Here is a 19,194-nt window from a genome sequence, read left to right as displayed (position 1 = left end):
AGTGGAGGGGTGCTCCTCTCTTAGCTGAGACTGGATTCTGTGTAGACAGGACTACTACAAAATATTATTAAATAAAGATGCACTTTCAAACACTAACAGGCATGGCACAAAAGTTACTGTACCATGCAAAGGGACTGCTGTTTTGAGCCCATTACTCGAAAAAACCTTCCAAGCATGCTGTAAAATGCATCTTCTCTTTTCCCTTGCTGTTGAGGTTGCAGATTGATGAAAACAGATCTATGGATAATCTTCTGCTTATGCTTATTTTTGGGGTAAAATAAGAACTTGAAGCAAAGGAAGAAGTCCAATAGCTGGATATTATAAAATGGAAAAAATACTAGGAAAAGAAGTCAGCAAAATGCATGCTTCATAACTAAATTCAAAATATTATTAAAACTGTAATTGATGCACTTTGTGGTAATTACATGAAGCGTTCCTATTTCCTTCCTGCTACAATCAGAGCATGAATAAACTATCTGCTTTCAATTACTTTAAGCCATGAAATTTAAGAAAGCTGAAGAATATGCAAGTCAAGTAAGAAATTTTAAGAAGGCTGGCATTTATTTGTTGAAAAATTCTACTGGGGTGTTTCAAAGACTTATGGAAAATCTAACTACTGAAGCACTGCAGTATTCAAAGATAAATACAATCAACATCTCCCTTGCTCTGATGGAAATGGTGAACTGGCTTTCGTGTACCCAGGGAAAGAAAACAAACAGTTAACTATTTAAATAGTTAAGTTACTGTAAAGATTTGTAGGCATTTTCTTTGTTAAAGACAAACCATGAATACAAAATTCACAGTAGACAATTGTTGTCTTCTTACAGAAGGATACAGAAGGATAGTCATTTACACAAACCTTAAATAAATTAAGATTCCTTGATTCCAACACCGTGAAGACAAATTTCAGTCTAAGATCCTGTGATTTAATAGCCACTAAGTTATACTGCGTGGCTTGTGGACACTAGCAAAAAGGGAGTTGCTTTATGCTATACTTTGTTTCTGGTTACATAAGTCAAGATCTCAAACTCCAGAACATTACCTACCTAAAAGCTAACTTCACTAAGACGTCTTAAAAAAAACCCCAACAACCAAAAAACCCAACAGAAAATCAAACCAAAAGCAGAAAATTGCACTTAGATGGAAGATAATCATATAAATAACTCATATCCTTTAAAAAAAATCTTTAGTTTATGAGAGAGAAGTAGCAAATAACAGATTTTTCTGCCAAAGTACTACACTCTTTGGCTTTCTACCACCCCCAAGCACCATCACTCTTATAATAGCTAGTATATGACATGAAAGCAAGTGTGTTACTTAAGCAGCTCTGTGGGTGTATCTAAATCCAGGAAAATATAAACCACCTAGAAACTGCAGCAACACCTATCATTTTAAAGGCACAGTAAGAAAAACATAGTAAATCTGTCCAGCCATCCAACCTGGAGTTAAAATTGACAACTTAACACTGTTATTCCTGAAGAGTACCATATTCTGGAATAGAAAACCACATCTAAGCACTAACATCAGTTATTCTGCTTTGAATCAGAATATAGGTGCTAGCAAAGTCCCAATTTTTAGCTTTATTTTTCACCACTCTATCTTTCTAAGATAAAACACTAGGTAGAATCCTTTTTGTTACTCCGGTTACTCCCAGGAACTCTACGACTAAAATAAAAGGAAGAGAGCACTGGCAGGTACAATTCTGTCTTTTGTCCTGCATGAAACATGTGCCTTCTAAATGCAGCTCAAACTGGACAGTTTCAAAATGACAAGCCTGAAGGTTTCCACAGACAAGGCAGCACAGGCAGCCCCTGTACATCTTTTATAGGATTCTCACCAACACAGCTTGACAAGGTTCCGGTGGGAAGACCTCTCAATCTCTGCCTCAAGCTTTTGGTCTTTTCCTCAGATTATCAAAAGATAGCCAATTGTGAGGTGGATTTTCTGCTGGAAGAAAACTTCATGCTGGACTGAGACCACCAACTCATTTCACACAGACCAGAAAATGAGATGGTAATAGTTTTTTGCAGTTGCCAACTTATACTGTATTTGAGCTACAGACCTAGATGTGAAAGGCTCTGTAACAAATTACCCATCTCCTGAGCCATCCAGTTAACAACATGCATGGTTTTCTTTTAAGCATAACTGAGTTTTAAGTTAATAAATTTTCTGAAACTGTAGAAAGTAAAATATGAGAAAAATCTGATTCTTGATAACAGGTCATTTACTTTCTGTATGCCTCTTAAAAATATACTCAGAGTACTATTGCAGGCAGAACATTAAAGGAAGACATTACATTTTGGTTTCAAACCAAGTTGTCTAAGTAGTAAGATGCACTATGAATTTCTTTATTATATTTTGCTCCACTACTTTGAGTTATCACAAGGCCACCAGAATATTTTTGATTTTCTTTTTTCCACTCAGTGCTGAGGCTTTTGTTCTTTTCCTAAAACCAGGAGCAAATTAGAAGCAACATTCATACAATGACTTTGATAAAACAAAGCTTCTTTGTATTTCAGTTCTGAAAATGACGTTTAGCAGAGATAAATCTTTTCCCATCTTTTAAAAAGAGATATTGGCAATCTGTAAAAGCATGTATCAGGCATGAAAATAGACAAATAACTAGTCCTTGACCACATTCCCAGGAACACTACTAAAACCTGTTCAAAGACTAAAAGTGTTCAAAGACTAAAAGGAAGAGTAATAAGGAAGCCAGACTTATTGCACCAAACAGAACAGAACTGGTAATAAGGACTCATAGCAATGAAAGGTCAAAGTAATGATACTCTCATACACAAATGAAATTTCAATAATTAGAACTATCCTATGTAGGTATCATACTTTGATCACATTTTTTTTTTTCACTTTACTTCTAAGAATAAGAGCTAAAGACAACTGGCTCAGGAAAACTACCAAATTTTAAGACAACAGACAAAACAAGGCCAGCTAGCTATGAGCATATTTCAAGGGCAAATAGATAAGAATTGGTGGGATTCACCAATTTAAAAGAATTTGATGATTAAAAAACACTCAGGTTCAAAACATTTTGCTTACACTGTGGTTTGGACAGACAGCAGTTTATTTGCAGAATACTTCAGAAGTTGGCATGGCTATATTTCTGGTAGATTATAAATATTAGGAGAAGATAATGGCCTTCAAAAGCTACTTTCCTATGTAAAACTTAATTTTAGAGAATTTTTATTTTTCAGCAGTTCTTACAGCCAATCATCCTCTCCCCCACCTACACAAAAGCCTCATTTAGTTATTTATCTTGCCTGCAGTGATACTACCAGAGGCATTTTCTGTACCTCAATGTGCCTGTTATTTAAATGAACACTTTTAAAATAGTTTGTTTAGAAAAATCAAAAAATGAAAACAGCCATCTGATACACTTGCCCTCATAAGCATATCAGATCACAGCCAGCTTTTAAAATTCACACTACTAATCAAGGCTGTTTGACTGCAGCATAAAAATACATATTTATTAGCACAAGCGTTTTTGTTTCCCAGTGATTTTTCATTAAAAAAACAATCCTTGCCCTCAATCATCATCCCAGTGCTGAAACCCATTGTGGATCCACTTACCAAATCCCTGTGTAACACCCAGTTAGCATGCAGGTAGTGAATACCATCTAGGATCTGATATAACAGTGACTTCACCATTCCTCGAGGTAACTGAACTGGTTTCTTGTTTGCTTTAGAAGCCCTGTGAAACTTGATTATATGCTGCGAAGGGGAAAAAAGAAAGGAAAATAAAAAAAGTGTAATGTTTGCGCAAAAAGATTGCCACTGATTGCTTACACAGTCTTCTTAGGCTTTTTCCCAACCCTTTATGATTCATTTTCAAAACTAGAAACATGTACCTTAAGTACTAGAAAATTAATACTGTACTAGGTAAAGTGATCACTGTCCCAAGAAAATCTCTAAAAATGAAATCAGTTTTCACTGTGGTTTAACCCCAGCAGGCAGCTAAGCCCTATGGAGCTGCTCACTCACTCTCACACACTGGTATGAGGAATACAAAACCAATACAACTGTCAAAGCTAGTTTCCTAGCAGATCACTGATCCTGGAGGTTTTAGAGATGTTTTTGTTTGGGGAGTCTTTTTGCTAAGATATGCTGATATCTTGTCTGTCACATCACATAATTACAAGGGCATTACCTCCTACACTATTTTACTTTTAGGTTTTTCTCCTACAGTAATAATGACAGTGTATTATTCAAGACCTAATGCCAAACAGAAACTTTTGCAAACTGTACTGGGAGTTTTTCACATTTAAATCAGAAGCTCGGATTTATTGCTTCTTTATTCACTATACTCTTAAAATAGTACTGTCAAAAAAGAAGCTGCTGACAGAGCAAAGCTATAGATCTGTCCATCTGAAAGTCAGCCACCAGGCCTTTAGCAATTTTAAGTGTATATACAAGCAGTGATATCAGCAACAATGAGGAGTCCAAAACAATTATGTTGTCTTAGCACTTGAGTCTCAAGTGTCACTAACTTCAATAGCAAGGTGTGCCACGGCCATGGTAACCATTTCCATTCGTCTCCTTCAAACAGAGGCAATTTCTAGAACGAACTTCTTAATTCCGTAATGGCTCGCACTTCTGTGATCATCAAAATAGCCCTGATTTTGTCCATCCAAAACCTGGCACCAGACTTCTATCATGTGTTCTTCCTACCTTCCTGATCTCTCATATTCCAGGTGCTAGTTAGCTAAACCAACTCCCCCACACCCTTTGGGAAACTGCCTTTCCTCTCCTGCCACAGCCCAGCTCCATACAGCCTGCCCTCCTTTGCTTCAAGCATCAAGCTTGGCTTTCCTGTGAGGAACAGGCACATTCCTGCCCTGCCAATGATAAAAATGAAGCTGCACAGAGGAAAGAAACACTGATGAAAAGGTGACAGTCCCTGCACAGTCAGCCAAGCACCATGTGCATGAGCATCCCTCAGCTACAAGTTTTCGCCTCCACTTCCTCTGACTCCAAAGCTAATGTTATTTTTCACACAGTGGACAGAGAGAAGTGAATCTTCAGAGACAGGCAGAAAAACAGATGGCTGTCCTGGACTTTTTTGTTCCTGCTCTAATACACTCTGTGCCCTTTCCCAGCCTTACTTGACACCTGTTGTGCTAAATATGCACAGCACTGGAGGGCTTGGTCCATAGCTGGGGCCCAGAGCCAGCCCAGACACTGCAACTAAGTCTCTTTCATCCACGTACAGGGAACAACCAGGAGCTGGTATGACTGGGGAGCTTTGGAATTCATACAGGTATGTGCATGTAAGCATAGAAGTCAAAATTGAGGGTCATTCCTAAGTTACTTATATACAAACCAGTGTTTCATTAACAGAAATGCTTCTGCAGTGATTTAGGTTAAATATGAAGCAATGCAGAAATGTATAAATACAAACACAGGTAACTAATAGTCACAATCATCCTAACAAATATAAAGCCTTGCAGCACATTTTGAAACAGAAAAAAACCCCAAACATTGCTAAATTTCTGTAGCTTAGCATATCATAAATGCAGGGAAGCAGTGGGAAAAAAAGAATGTGCTTGTTTTTCCTCTACATTAAACAAAACCAAAACCAACTTTACTCAATTTCCTGAAGATGATGTGGTTTTTGTTTATCAGCCTTCAGAATGTCTCAACATTTCAGCTGTTTGATAACTTTCTTTGTCTCTAATTTTATCTTGGTAACAAAATCTCAATGCCAAGTACCAGAACTTCCAAGACACTTAACAGTGAGAAAGTATCTTTGACTTAGCTTAGCAGAAAGAACACTGACACACTAGTTTTTAGGCACTAGTTTTTCAGGCTACTGAGTTATTCCCAACTACAAGAAACACTATTTTCCAAAATTAATTTTACTCTGATTTGTGTTCAGCTACATGCTGAGGAAAAAACAACTCATGACTAATACTGTTAAATTCTTACATGAACACAAACATAAAAACGTCCATCTCATTCCAAATTGCTTCCACTGCACCCTTTGATCTGAATCCTAGTATCTTTTAAGGTTAGTATTACAATATTTGTACCATTGAGAGCAATGGTCAACTTGTATGTCAATTAATTCAAGGCACACACACCTTTTTTCAGGGAAGACAAGGTTGCATGGTATTCTTAATTTTTCATGATCCTACTTTTATTTTTTTAAGTATTCCAAATGGGTATTAAGCTTAAAAATACTGAGTTAACAGAGGAAAGTGGTATCTATCTTAAAACAAGTACTTTGACTCCAACATGTTTATATTTTAAAGTTCTATCTTGCAATTAGGAATAAACAGCTTTCCTCCCGAATATATAAAATTTCTGCAGAGGAGTTGAGTAAAAATTCTTCCTACTGAAACATATGAATTAAATTTCCATTATATACAGTGCCACTACTCTCACTTCATGTATTCACGGATGATAATCAATGTAACAAACTCTAAACTGTCCTAATCAGAAAATAAGTTTGTCATTTTTCAAAGGGAATTCACTTGTATCATCAATTACATTTTCCTGCACCCTACTTTAACTGTAATAGGCAGTTCTATTCTATATTTATTTAACTAGAGTTCTAGCTACTGAGAACTAATTGCAGATTTTTATCTTCTTAAAGAGATCACAGGTTAACTGTGTACTGTGTTGACTCAACATTTTCCGTTGTTTTCCCTTTAGTACTGAAAATGCATCCAACAAGCATGGAGTATGAGGCTATACCGTGCTTAAAATGATGTCTCCCCTGATCTTGTCCCTTTGCAGCAGCTAAAACTCTAAGCCTGGTACCTACAAACAATTTACCTTACCCAGAGGTCATGCTCAGCGTAGTCAAAGAGAAGCCACACCTTCCTGTCAGCATGAGAAAGAAACACCTTTTGCAGAGAAATGACATTTGGATGCTTGAGCTCTCGCAGCAACTGCAAAAGACAGAAAGTCCGCAACAGTTATATCCACACATCCAGAGTTGTGAAAGGGCTGGAAAGTCCTTTTAATAGTCTTTGCTACACACTCTACAACACAAATAACAAAAGTTGAAATCTGCAAGTCACAGAGAACCACATATCTTTTAATGAAAAAAGAGTCCTTGGTTTGAAATCAAAGCTGAAAGCAGGTCATAACCCCCTCAGGGCATTCACTCCCTACTCATTTCCTAAAAGTTGAAGTCTATGTAAACCTCACTATTATCCAGGATCAAGACGACTCCGCAAACAGCCAGCTGTAGCATCTGTCCTTTCCCACAGGCTGTAATCTTCGACAGTGCCATCTGGGGGACCCAATTTTCTCCTGACTCCCAGTTATCTGAAAATGTCACATTCTGGTTGCGGACATTTGAAACTGAATGACTCGTTTCAGAGCCTGTCGATGCAGTCAGCTAAATGAAGATGTGGTTTGTAAGGTGGAATCAGCTGATCTACAAGGTCACCACTCTCTACAGAAGTAGGTCCAACTCCCTCCTACAACACAGATTACATCAGACAGTGCACTCAAGAAGCCACCCATAAAACAGCTCCCAGTTCAAGAGAAAACTACCCCAGATGCACAAAGGCAATGACCTGCTGCAGAGCTCTTGAGCCAAGCACTAACAGCAGAGACAGCCCCAGTGACCCCAGTGAAGGGACACAGCTAGAAGAACTTCTTTCAGCAGCACTGAGCCATTAAGCCTGCTCAGCTGCTTCAGAAACTACAGCTTTAACCCCACCAAAAGAAAAGCATGGATGAGATACAACACAACAACTGAATACAGACAGCATCAGTCTATTTGAGCTCTATGGGTCATACTGCGATCATATCATACTCAATTGTTAAGAAAGAAAAAAAAACTTTATCTAAGCAAACTATGGTCAAGCGTGGCTACCCAAGACTAGATGAATTCTTGCCAGCTCAGTCTGCCAGAAATGATGACATTTGTAATAAAAAGAATTGTGACAAATACCTCTAATTAAAATTTTGGAGACGGCCAAATAAAGTGAAACAAAGAACTTTTATTAATAGCACGCTGGGTGCACTGCACTCGTGACCAGGTCCAAGTACACCCCAAATGTGAGGGATGAGCCCTTTAAAGACTCTTTGATTTACATAACCACTCCCTCGCTCCTCCCATGCCAAGCCTCCCTCTTTTCTTCCTTAAAAGGTGATAGTCTTCTTCTTGCAGTCCATGGGTTGTTTTAACCAACCTATCAAGTTGTTTCCCTGCCCCAGCCGCATGGTCCCTTGGCAGTGAGCCCAGACTGGTCTTACTGCCTTACATACCTTCCTGCCCGCCTTCACACCATAACTGTAACAGTAAGTAACTGTAGGTAACCCTGTAAGCAGAACAGTAAGCAGCAATAGGTAGCTGTAAGCAGAACAGTAAGCAGCCCACCAGTCCTTGGCCATAAAATGGCTCCCCAACCCCCCAAATAAAATGACCTCCAGGTATCTTGGCATGAGGCAACCACGGAAACCGCTGCTTGTAATAAAACCGTCTTATTTCCTGCAGAATGGTTAAGGGTTTGGGTTTTATTAAAACAATGGAAATTGAAACTACTATTTGAATATGCAATTTTACTTCTGAGAATGAATTATTTTCAAGAAAATATAATTTTCCCTCTACGTAATAGAGGAAACAAAAAAATTCATTCCTTTCTACTTATACCTTTGTCACATATGGTAACTTTTTAGAAGCTACTGAGACAGTAAAATGGAGGTAGATATCCACATGTTTGTTTCCCTCTTTTCTATTTCATTTGAGATAGACTCCCATCCCTACTCACTGAGCAGTCTTCAGTGTGGCATTTCTTGAACAAGAGGGCCTATAGCCCACAGAGATTTTCTCTCAAATATGAGATCAAACAGGGAGACAGAGTTGAGGAGACAAAGCAACAATACAAATCAATGCAGAAAGCAGTAGTTTCAGCATGGTAAAACTCTTAAGATCTGTCAAAGCATTACATCAAGACACTTAAAGGCAGGATCCACAAGAAGTATGGAATTCTTTAAATTCTTCTAATTCCTACAAAGCATAAGATCAGCATGGGAAAACCCAAGAAATGCTTATTTGCAAATTTTTATCAATTACAGGTGGGAACTGCCTGTGGTAAATTAACCCCAGCCAGCAGTTAAGCCCCACATAGCCACTTTCTCACCTTTCTCAGTCAGATGTGAGTGGAAGAACAAAAAAAAAAGCAAGCAAATTTTTGAGTGAAGATAAGACAGTTTAATAAGTGAAGGAAAGAGGAAATAAACAAGCACCAAACCCACAACAAAACAACAGAAGCAATGAAAAGGCAATCACTCACAACTTCCCACAAGAAGACTGATGCCTAGCCAGTCTCAAAAGGGAGGAGAGGCAGAGTGGGAAACAGAGAAAGCCTGAACACTGTCAGCAATAGCCAAAACACTGGTGGGTTATCAACATTACTTTAGCCACAAATCCAAAACACTGCATTCTACAGACTGCTATGGGTAAGATTAACTGCATGGCAGACAGAGCCAGTACAGCATGAAAGACCAGCCTCTCAATGGTGAATGAGGTTACAGTGTTTAAGGATACACTGTGCCAGTCCTTATAACCCAAGAATTTTTGTTTAATCAGCATAAATTCACATCTTAAATTTATGCTAAACATCTTGATGAATTAGCTGTACCAGAAGACTGCATGATAGTTCAGCAACTAAGCATCCATACCAAAATGCCATCATACTTCCTGTGGCCTGATGGACACATCTTTACCAGACACAGACTATTCCTCGATGAAAGATGCAGATATTAGTAAGAGCTCTAGAAAATAATATTAATTTTCTCTTTTCTGTCCTATTTTAAGTCTGTCCTACTCTTTACTCCAGAGGTAGCAGCTATCACTTAGCTAGAAAATCCAATCTCTATACATCAAATCTGATTCAGCTTGGAGAGTACATCAAGAACCCATCACCAAAGCTGGTCCAGAATATCACATAAAGGTGAGAAAATTTTGAGTACTGCAGCAGAAAGCTTTCCTGTCTGCATTGTGAGGTAACATAGATATAATTCTCATTCATTTGTGCTAGAGGTAGTCAATCCCGCAGACTTGGAGATTCACAGCATTCCTTGCTTTTTCCTCCCCAATCCACCTTGATCACTCCCTTTCTTGCCTTTTATCTTTCCTCTAAACATCCCAGCAGTCCTCTCAAATGCCCAAAAAACCCCCTATCCTCCTGTATGATCTACAGCAATCTGCTTTCCTTCTCATCAGTTACAAAGCCCCCGCTGGCCCTCCTCAAGGACACACCTGAGGAGTTCCTTTTGTGGTCCATCACCAACTGTCACTGATGGCAGCTGTTACTGTTTGTGCATCTGTGTACTCAGTTTATCATTATTGCTGATTTCTGCCTTTGCCTCTCGTGCTAAATAGCCGTTATCTACAGTCTGCTTAAAAAACCTGATGGGTTTGGTCAAAGCCAGACAGCTACAGGCACCCCAGTGAATAGGATGGCTAACATACAGCAGCAAAAAAGATCGCTGCAGTGGTGACAGATGATTCTTGAATCACTGTCTTGGAAAGGTTGAAACCCTCAGAGTGACAAATGCAAACAGTGTCTGAAGGGCAGAAAGAGCTCATGCAGATCATAACACATCACACGGTCTGTAACAAGCATTTTCAGCAACCTCAGTCTCTCTCTAGCCCATATGCCACATGCCTCTCCTACCAGATGATATGATTTGTGTCCAGCAGCTGACAGAGTTCAAAGACAGTTCAGACACAGTAGACTGCAAGAAACATGGTCTGAGTATTGGTATGATGCCTAGTAATGATAAAAACTCTTTTTTGGCCTAATGACTCTGATACCTAATTGCTTCTGTCTCTCCTAGCTCAGTTCTGTAGAACACAAAGAGAAAGAAAAAAACTATGTGTCTGGCTATCAGTAAATTGCCTTCCTTTTCATCTGTGTATCACACGATGATTCAAACCTATTCTCTCAATCAGAAAGGTTTCCCTTTTATTGGTTAGACCCTCTTTAAAGAAGGAAGACCCAAAAGACCTTTAAAGAGATAGAAATCAGCAAATGATGAAGATGCCAATACATCTGGTTTGACTTGTGTTAGAAGCCCACGTTGTCCCTGACTGGTCTTGCCCTTGCTTTCATATTGTTCAAGATCCAGCAAGGGAAACAGCATCCCTAAGTGTAAGTCCTGGGCTTGCACTGAGGTTCCTCTACCTCCCTCTTGAAATGCAGAAATACTCCTTCCACAGCCATAGGGCAGCTGGGGGACAGCAAAGGAAAGTGTCCCAACGATGCATAAAATCGTTAAATTGCTTCACAAACCAGGACAAAGTGGAGTAAGCCAGGATGTTATTAAATAATCAACAGGAGCATTAAGGGAGCCTGGCAAACTGCTGCATGACTAAAGCCAATCTTTTCTTTCACTAACAACAATTATCTTTCACATCAAATATGAGCTGAACTCAGCACAATTCTTTATGAACATGATCTCCTTCCTCCGGTGATATTCCCACATTTCCCATAAAGCTCTCCACCACTACAGCACTTCTCATGAGCCAAGACACTGCACTTTTCACATAAGTGAGGATTTCTAGCTATACTGCAAATGCCATTCCACCCTGCTCTTGATGCTTGCTAATATTTGTGGTCTGTGGGGAATGTTAACCTGCATAGTGCTGCAATATTACCTTGCTTCTAAAATTCAAGTTGCATCAGGTAGATTTAAATTAGTCATCAGGAAAATTTCTTCACCCAAAGGCTTGTTAAGCAGTGGAACAGGCTGCCCAGGGAAGTGGTTATGTCACCATCCTTGGAGGTATCTAAAAGACATGCAGATATGGTGCTAAACCACTGGTTTAGTGGTAGATTCGGCAATGCTGGGTTAATGGTTGGACTTGATGATACAGGTCTTTCCAAACCTAAACAATTCTATAATTCTATAAATGGAGCACAGACTCATTTGTTAGAGCAACTGGCCAGGTGACCTGGCCTAGAAGGAGTTTCTTTGATGTCCTGATCAGGACATTAGCTGTTTTAGAATAAGCAGCTCCTTGCCCTCACAGCCTTTATTTGAGTGCCATGCAGCACACTTCCTCCAAAGCTTAGAACAGTCAGAAAGCTGGCTACACACAAAGTCATCAGCAACATCAACCAAACATTCATTTAAACAAAATTCACTGTTGTGTTATCTTTGCTAGTTTAATGGCATAAATTCAAACTCTAATCATCATCTCATTCTTCAAAAAGATTCACATCAGTTTCACCAAAGGATCCGGCAACAAACATCATATATTAACAGTCATGCCATGGCCTTAAGATGGAAAAATGGGCAAACAAGGACTTGGAACAGAAAGCAGATTGCAGTTGATGCAGAAAGGCAATTTTCAGACTGGAAAGCGACGGACAAAGATTTAGTCATCCTGTAACAGATAAGATGCCAGTGGAATTACTGCTAAAGCAGATGAGTATAGGTAGTAGTGAGACATTACCTGAAACACTATGCAAAATTCTGGCCAATTCAGGGAAGATTAATTCCAACTGCAACAGGGCAAAGAAAGATCAAGCCTATGCCCAGAGGAAGAGAGCGCCTTCAAGGCTCAAAGGAAACAAGCAAGGCTCAAGGTTCAAAGGAAACCAGCAAGCCAAGCCAAAATGCTTATAGCCTGCCAAAACAAAGCCAGAGAAGAAACAGTCTGTATCTCTCTTTAAAATGAAACCAGAAAAGCTATTCTAACTGACAATATTATCATAAAGGGGTATGAATTAGTCATGATTAATTTTGGCTTAAGATCTGAATAATATTTATAGAGTCACTACTACAATAAGACTTGGGAACTGCCTTCAGAGATTTTTCTTTTCCTTACACGTTTAACTTGTAGTTTGCTAAATTTTTGAAGGTACACTTTGCTCGTCTACAAGAACAGGAGCAGAATATGAGGACTCTGGAGATGTCACCCAGTTCTAAGCCACAAAAAAATCTGAAAAAGCCTTCAAATCATTATTCTTGGTTTCCTAACAAACACTGGAGCTCTACTCCAGTACTTTAAATTTGTTATTTAAACAAAACCCCAAGTTTTATTACACAAGTTCTTAAATCCTAAGTTGCCTTAGCTGCTATCCAGTAGATTCAAGATCTGTTTGTTTCAATGTAAATATAATTTTACAGTTTCATACTCTCATGAGTCAGATATTCCACAATACTAAAAAAAGAACAGAATACCTGCTCAAAGTACATGCTGTTTTCCTTTCAGAAGTGTTCACATGAAAGCTTACAAAGGCAATGTAACAAAGTTATAATACTGCTCACTCTAAGAATTTATTATGAAGCTGACAATACATTTCTGAAGCTCCAGTTCTTCAGACAAAGCAAAAATTTCACATGGTTGTATATTTTATTTTTAAGTCCTAAATATGCAAAAAAGAAGCCTGACAACACAAAACATCAAGAGGAAAAAAAATGTATTTCTGTTTTTAACTCCCACCATTTCTAAAACAAATGAGTCCTATGTAATCTCACATGCACATCAATATTTATTAGCATCTCCTATGTCCAAACACATTCAGAGTGTTAGAAGAGGCATTATTAAAGATCCTCTGAAAGTAAGGAGATGGACAAAGAACCCTGATGAGGCAGACATTGGATGTCAAGCTTGGTCAAATTCTGCTGTTCACAGAAAACGTGATTCCTAAGGATTTCAATTAAAACATTTAATCACAATACCTTAATGTCTTTGTCTCACTGTCATAGAACTAAAAGTAATGCTACCCTCTCTTTACACAAAATCTCTCAAGAATATTGTTTGCAGCCCAGCAACACAGTTTGATAAAGTTATTGGGACAGTTTTTTGTTCTTTACCAAGGGAAAGTGTTGAAGAGTGAGAATCCTGGAGTCACCCAGTTTAGCTTCTGCCTTATGGAGTCTCTCTGGTTGCTGCAAGCTGCAGAATCCTTGGTCACCCTCAGACCTGCTCTGAAAGACCTCTTACACCCTTCTTCCAGCCCTTCCACTGGCAGAGGCAAAAGAGGTTTGATAATCATGTAAAGACATCCTCTTATCACCCAGGGCATAGAAGCCCCAGTGCGTGGGGAGGACCAGTTCACCTCTAGAGTAGCCTCCTCTGCCAAGCTCAACTCAGCCAAGACCACTTATGAACAGCAGCTCCCTTCTCACCTTCTACAGGGCACAGGCCTGCTGCTCCAGCTCTGCCACTACCTCTATCACCTTCTAGCCCAGAAGCTGAAAGCCAAGGGGATGGAGCAGATGCAGAGATGAGCAGGTCTGCTGCAGAGGCTCTCCCTTTCCCGGGAGTTATGTTAAGCCACAGTGCAGCCAAAGGATAGTTCAACTCAGCTTGCTCACTCAATAGGAAACTAACAGAACTGCTCATCTTCCCCCCTTTGGTGAAGATGAACGTCCACAGTCTACTGTCACACTGTCACCAGATCCAACACAGAAGATACCACCTTTTGTGCTAACAGCCTGCATTTGTTACAACAGGAAACCATAAAATCCTATGAATGCCTCCAAGGCCCTGGCAGTCTCAAGGCCGTTTTAACTTGCACAAGCTGGATATGGTGTTTGACAGACACCACAGAGACAGGAGACAGCCAGAACATCACATTGTCCACCCCAGATCTGTCACATTCAGCATTTCCACAACTGAAAGTCTCTGCTACCATACCTTGCACTTCCTCTTTGGAGACAAGTCAAAACCTAATGGTATCATATAAAAAGACTACGTGTTTTATATGTTCCATATAAAACAGTTTTTCCAGGATATTTCTGTCAACCAGAACAGGCACCAAAAAACAAATCTGCATGGAAGACCAGTAAAAAGAAAAAACAAACAACTCCCCCACAGCTAAACAACAAAAAGGCAAACAAAATCCCAACCCAAGCAACTCTTCACTGATCGAACAAAGCAATATGCAAGCATATTGCAAACCTGCTAAAACTGAACGAAAAATGCTAATCAACACAAAAAAATGTCACTTGTTTGGTTCAAAACCTAAGACTCCTGTATAGGAAACTGCCCAAGCCAAAATCCTGAAGCTCCGTTTAAAGCCTGGTTAACTACTTCAGCATCCTACAGCCTTGAAGAATTCTCTTGCCTTGCGAACTGTGAAATAGCATTTGCTGCACTATTCCAGGTAGATAGGCTTTAATGACTTTCTTCGATGTGATTAAATCAGAAGATGAGGAATCAGTCATTTGGGCTTATATGTTTTGCATATTTTTATACAAATCTTCTCACCATTCTATCCCACCTAACACAAATTCTTGGCATGCTGAGCATGCAGTTTTTAGTGCCTGCTTAAATCCTCAGAAGTGAAATTGCAGATCACAAAACAGATACCCAGGATCCCAAGCACCACACAGACCTGCAGAGAAAAAGAAATGAGCAGCCAAATATGTGGTTAAGGTTCTGAAAGAGGCAAGATTCACAAATGTTTATCATGATGGATGAATGGGGAAAAGATTAAGGAAGAATATATAAGTCTTCAACTATCTTGATGTTAAACATACTGATTCAATTAGCACAGTAACTGTTAACTCCACCAGCAAGACAAAATAGTTTACATAAAATGATAGAAATAAGAGGTTGAGGGGGTTTATAATCAAGTAAGAGACTAGCTAGGTTCTTGAACATTAGGTCCAAGTTCTCATGCTGTAGAGAAGTACAGAAACGTACAAAGTCTTTCACATACGTATATATATTGAGTTCATACCATCACCAAGTCAGCTGTTTAAACTCAGGTCTCTGACCTAGTTCAAACTCTTCCCTACAAATGATGGAAGTCGATAATTATTTTATTTTTCTGAAGCTTTTACACTGTTCTTCATCTCAGGTGTCTGTATCAAACTGATGTCTTGAAAGAGTAAGTTATGGACATTTTTAAACATAAAAGTTATTCAATACTCCAAAACTGAAGCTGCATATACAAGACAAAAGCCATGGCAGAGCTGTAAAAACTAGAGTTCTACTGGGATTTATACCAAACTACACTCTTCCCAGATTTTCACAGCTCTCCGGAGAAACTGAAATGCATATAGCTCATATGCAAATGGAATCGTCCTAATTCCTCTTAATAGCACCATGCTCGTAAAATGCATTAATCAGGGTAGTCCAGAACACATTGTAACAAAGTCTGGCATGCAGCCTTGACTTTTTAAGTACAACAAAAATAATTTTATTAGTTAGATGTACAGATCACGTTAAGGTACAAATGTTAAATCTGTAGCATTTTCATACATAAACAGTATGATTATTATCCTCAATTTGATCCATCTCCATGTAAGGTTCATTTTGCTCCTTTTACAATATTAACTGATAGAAGGGGTGGGGGAAAAAAATCTATTTAGCAAAACACCATGGAAAACACCACTGCAGGGGGGGAAATCTCCTGTTCACTCCAAACAGCAACATCAAGAGAATGGCAAGAAAAATAGATTCAAGTCCAGGGTGAATTATTAATTCAACTGCAGGAAAATTCAACCACAGTATTAGGAGTTGCAATCCTGGAAGCACAACCAGAAACAAAGTCAACAACAGTTCAGTAAATGCTAATTCAGGTTTCTCTTTCTACCTCTATGCCTGCTTTTGGGCTCCACTCCTCTCTTTGCTCTCAATACCCGCTTTCTTGGCAACTTTGGTATGTTCAGCACATTTCCCTCCTTCCCTCACCTAACCCTGTTCCACGTGGGTCCTGTGTTGTACTGCTGTTCTCTTCAAAGAGCATATGCTGCAGCAGCTCAGAGAAAAGAAAAAGCCTTCCTGCTGCTCGCTCCTTTTCCATCAATACTGGTGACCTTGCTGCCCAAAGGGAATGAGCACACAACACTCCTCAAGCCAAACAATGAGGCCAAATTCTTCCTGACTGTCAGCCAAGTTAATGATTCTCTTAATAGACAAAGTAAGCTAGGGTCCTATCTAGAGCAGAGACACCTCCCCCTAACATCAGCCAGGCTTCTCCTGCCAAATTTTAGCAGAACAAACTCTTCAAATCTTTTTAGGTAAATCACTGCAGAAAGACAAAAAATTATCCCAAATTCCTCTGAAATGGTAGCTGGCATTTCCTAAAGGTATTCAGTCAGTCACAACATTTGGAAAATTTCCACCAAAACAGTTGAAATCGGCAAAATTTAAGACCCTGTTTTCAGTTCATTTAGTTCAGAGTGAATGTCTACAACAGCAGAAGACTCAGCTTTCATCACTGGACAGAAAGAGTATCTCCTGAAAAATAGTCTTTGTGCATCATTTCTTTCACCTCATTCAGTTCAAGGACTAATGTTTTTGATATCACAAAGTCAACTGGAATTTGACAAAGTGGGAAAGCCCGGTACTAACTTCAGTCAAGAAAATGAAATTAGAGTAAAGTTTTATACTCTTGAGGAATACGGACTGAAAATAAACTATACCCTTCCCACACAGCCCCTGATATTACATGCATTTCCTTTTAGTATGCAATTTCACTTGAAACATTTCAATAACAATAAACTCGAGCAGCAGTAAAACATAAGAATATAAACCAGTTCAGAATACTGGTTTTACCAGTATTGCTTTGGAAGCTTGTTGCAAACCATAACTACATCACACTATTCACCAGTTTCTAACAACATGAAATATACAAATACAAACCTGAAAAACTGAATGAAATGTTTAAATAATATTCATGGCTGTATCACAGCCTCTGAGACAATTTCAGTTTAGTTTGAAGTCTTTGCTTAAATAGAAGTTAAAATGCTTTAATCATTGTAAGCCAATAGGAACTAATCTCTTTAGGAAACGAAGTACTAATGCAAAAACTCAGATCAAATGTGTAATTTAACTCACTAACTCCAATCATGTTTTTAAAGCACTTGTAATGGGTTTGTTACCCTCCCTGGGAAGGAAAAGGAACTAGATAAACCACCTGATTCATATCGTGCCAATAAGGTATTCCATACCATGTTACGTCAGCTCAGATATAAAAGAGACGAGAAGGCAGCAAGGCTCTCTTCTCTTCCAGGTAGCTGCGTGGAATAGTCGGGCCATTTCTTCAGAGGAGGAGAGTGTTCTCGTGGGGAAGTAGTCTTTATTGTTAGTTCTTCTCGGTGTGTATAGTGTTTATAGTTTTTTTCCTCTTTGTGTAAATATTAAACCACCTTTCTTAGCAGCTTTGGTTTTGCAGTTTTTTGGTTTTTCTTTTTACTTTTCCTCTTTCCTCCTTCCCTCCCCTCCAGGGTGAGGCTGGGGACAGGTCCGGTTGATACCTGGCATTCAGCCAAGGTAAACAACAACACCACTGCATTTAAATATGGTTTGCCCCAAGGCAGGCAGTAAATTGTAACTTAAAAACCCCGTCCTTTTTAGACAGCAAACATAACAGGTACCTAAAATCTTCCATGACGTTTGTACTTACTTTATACCTCTATGATAAAGACATAGTACCCATAGTAGAATAACATGATTCAGCAAACAAAACTCAGCATGCATCCAAGTCAACACTTTCAATAAGTCTGGCTAGTAGAAAGAACTGTTACTTACTGCTATTTCTCTGCATGCAGACATAGAAATTCCAGTACCTTCTATCTGCTTTAAAGCGTAATCTTTATCATCTTTCCTGTGAAAGAGAAAAAGAAGGGTTTTTTTAAAAAAATTGCACCGTGAATTCTAAATGAGCTCTTCAACACCATTCAGAGGACAGCTTTTAATTAATACAAATTCTGCATCTTATTTTCTTTTGATTATTTACTAGTTTAATGTCTGGATATCAAGCTAAACCTTAACTACCACACTACCTTGATAAAGCTAAAATATGTCTGCTCTCATTACACTGAGATGATTTTAAAACCTCTGTTTTAAATACAATGATTAACGTTTCTTCCATTCCTTCCTTATTAAAAAGAAAACAAAGCAAGCAATTAGCACGCACTAGAAATAAGCCTAGCTAGGGTTGTATCTCACATAAATTTATTACTCTGGAACACAGTAAATTTCCCCATATTTTAATGAATTCTTGAGTAGCCCAGAACTAATGTCACATTAAAACATCTTTTTTTTTTCTCCTATCAAAATGTGCCTGAAAATTTTATTCCTATCAAGCTAATAAAACTACTAAGATTGATTAAAAAAAAACCACCAGATATTTGCGCAATCTGAAGAATCCAGAAGTGGGTTCCAGTGGAAGGCGTCCCTGTCCATGGCAGGGGGGCTGGAACTAAAAGACCTTGAAGGTGCCTTCCAACCCAAACCATTCTACA

General features: G+C 38.8%; 1 protein-coding gene across 3 annotated transcripts in view; it reads right to left on the bottom strand.

The window, feature by feature from the left end:
• CDK8 (cyclin dependent kinase 8) overlaps positions 1–18,552 on the bottom strand; it is a 49,720-nt gene extending 31,168 nt beyond the window's left edge. Inside the window, exons 1-2 of one of the 3 annotated variants that reach the window (XM_025894960.2) lie at positions 18,479–18,552; positions 3,586–3,726 (exon numbers count right to left, since the gene is read on the bottom strand). In XM_025894960.2, coding sequence (XP_025750745.1) covers positions 3,586–3,726; positions 18,479–18,502 — 165 coding nt within the window. In that variant the 5' untranslated portion in view covers positions 18,503–18,552. Of the gene's footprint in view, positions 1–3,585; positions 3,727–6,792; positions 6,907–18,478 lie in introns of those variants that run through there. The other 2 variants (XM_025894961.2, XM_025894962.2) reach the window with 2 other exon arrangements.
• Positions 18,553–19,194: the final 642 nt, after the last annotated feature.

This window comes from Manacus vitellinus, unplaced genomic scaffold (genome assembly GCF_001715985.3).
Source record: "Manacus vitellinus isolate BGI_N305 unplaced genomic scaffold, ASM171598v3 scaffold_2_pilon, whole genome shotgun sequence".
In the NCBI taxonomy this organism is placed as follows: domain Eukaryota; kingdom Metazoa; phylum Chordata; class Aves; order Passeriformes; family Pipridae; genus Manacus; species Manacus vitellinus.
Note: the sequence above shows the minus strand (reverse complement) of the source record. Positions and strands in the feature narration are given on the sequence as shown.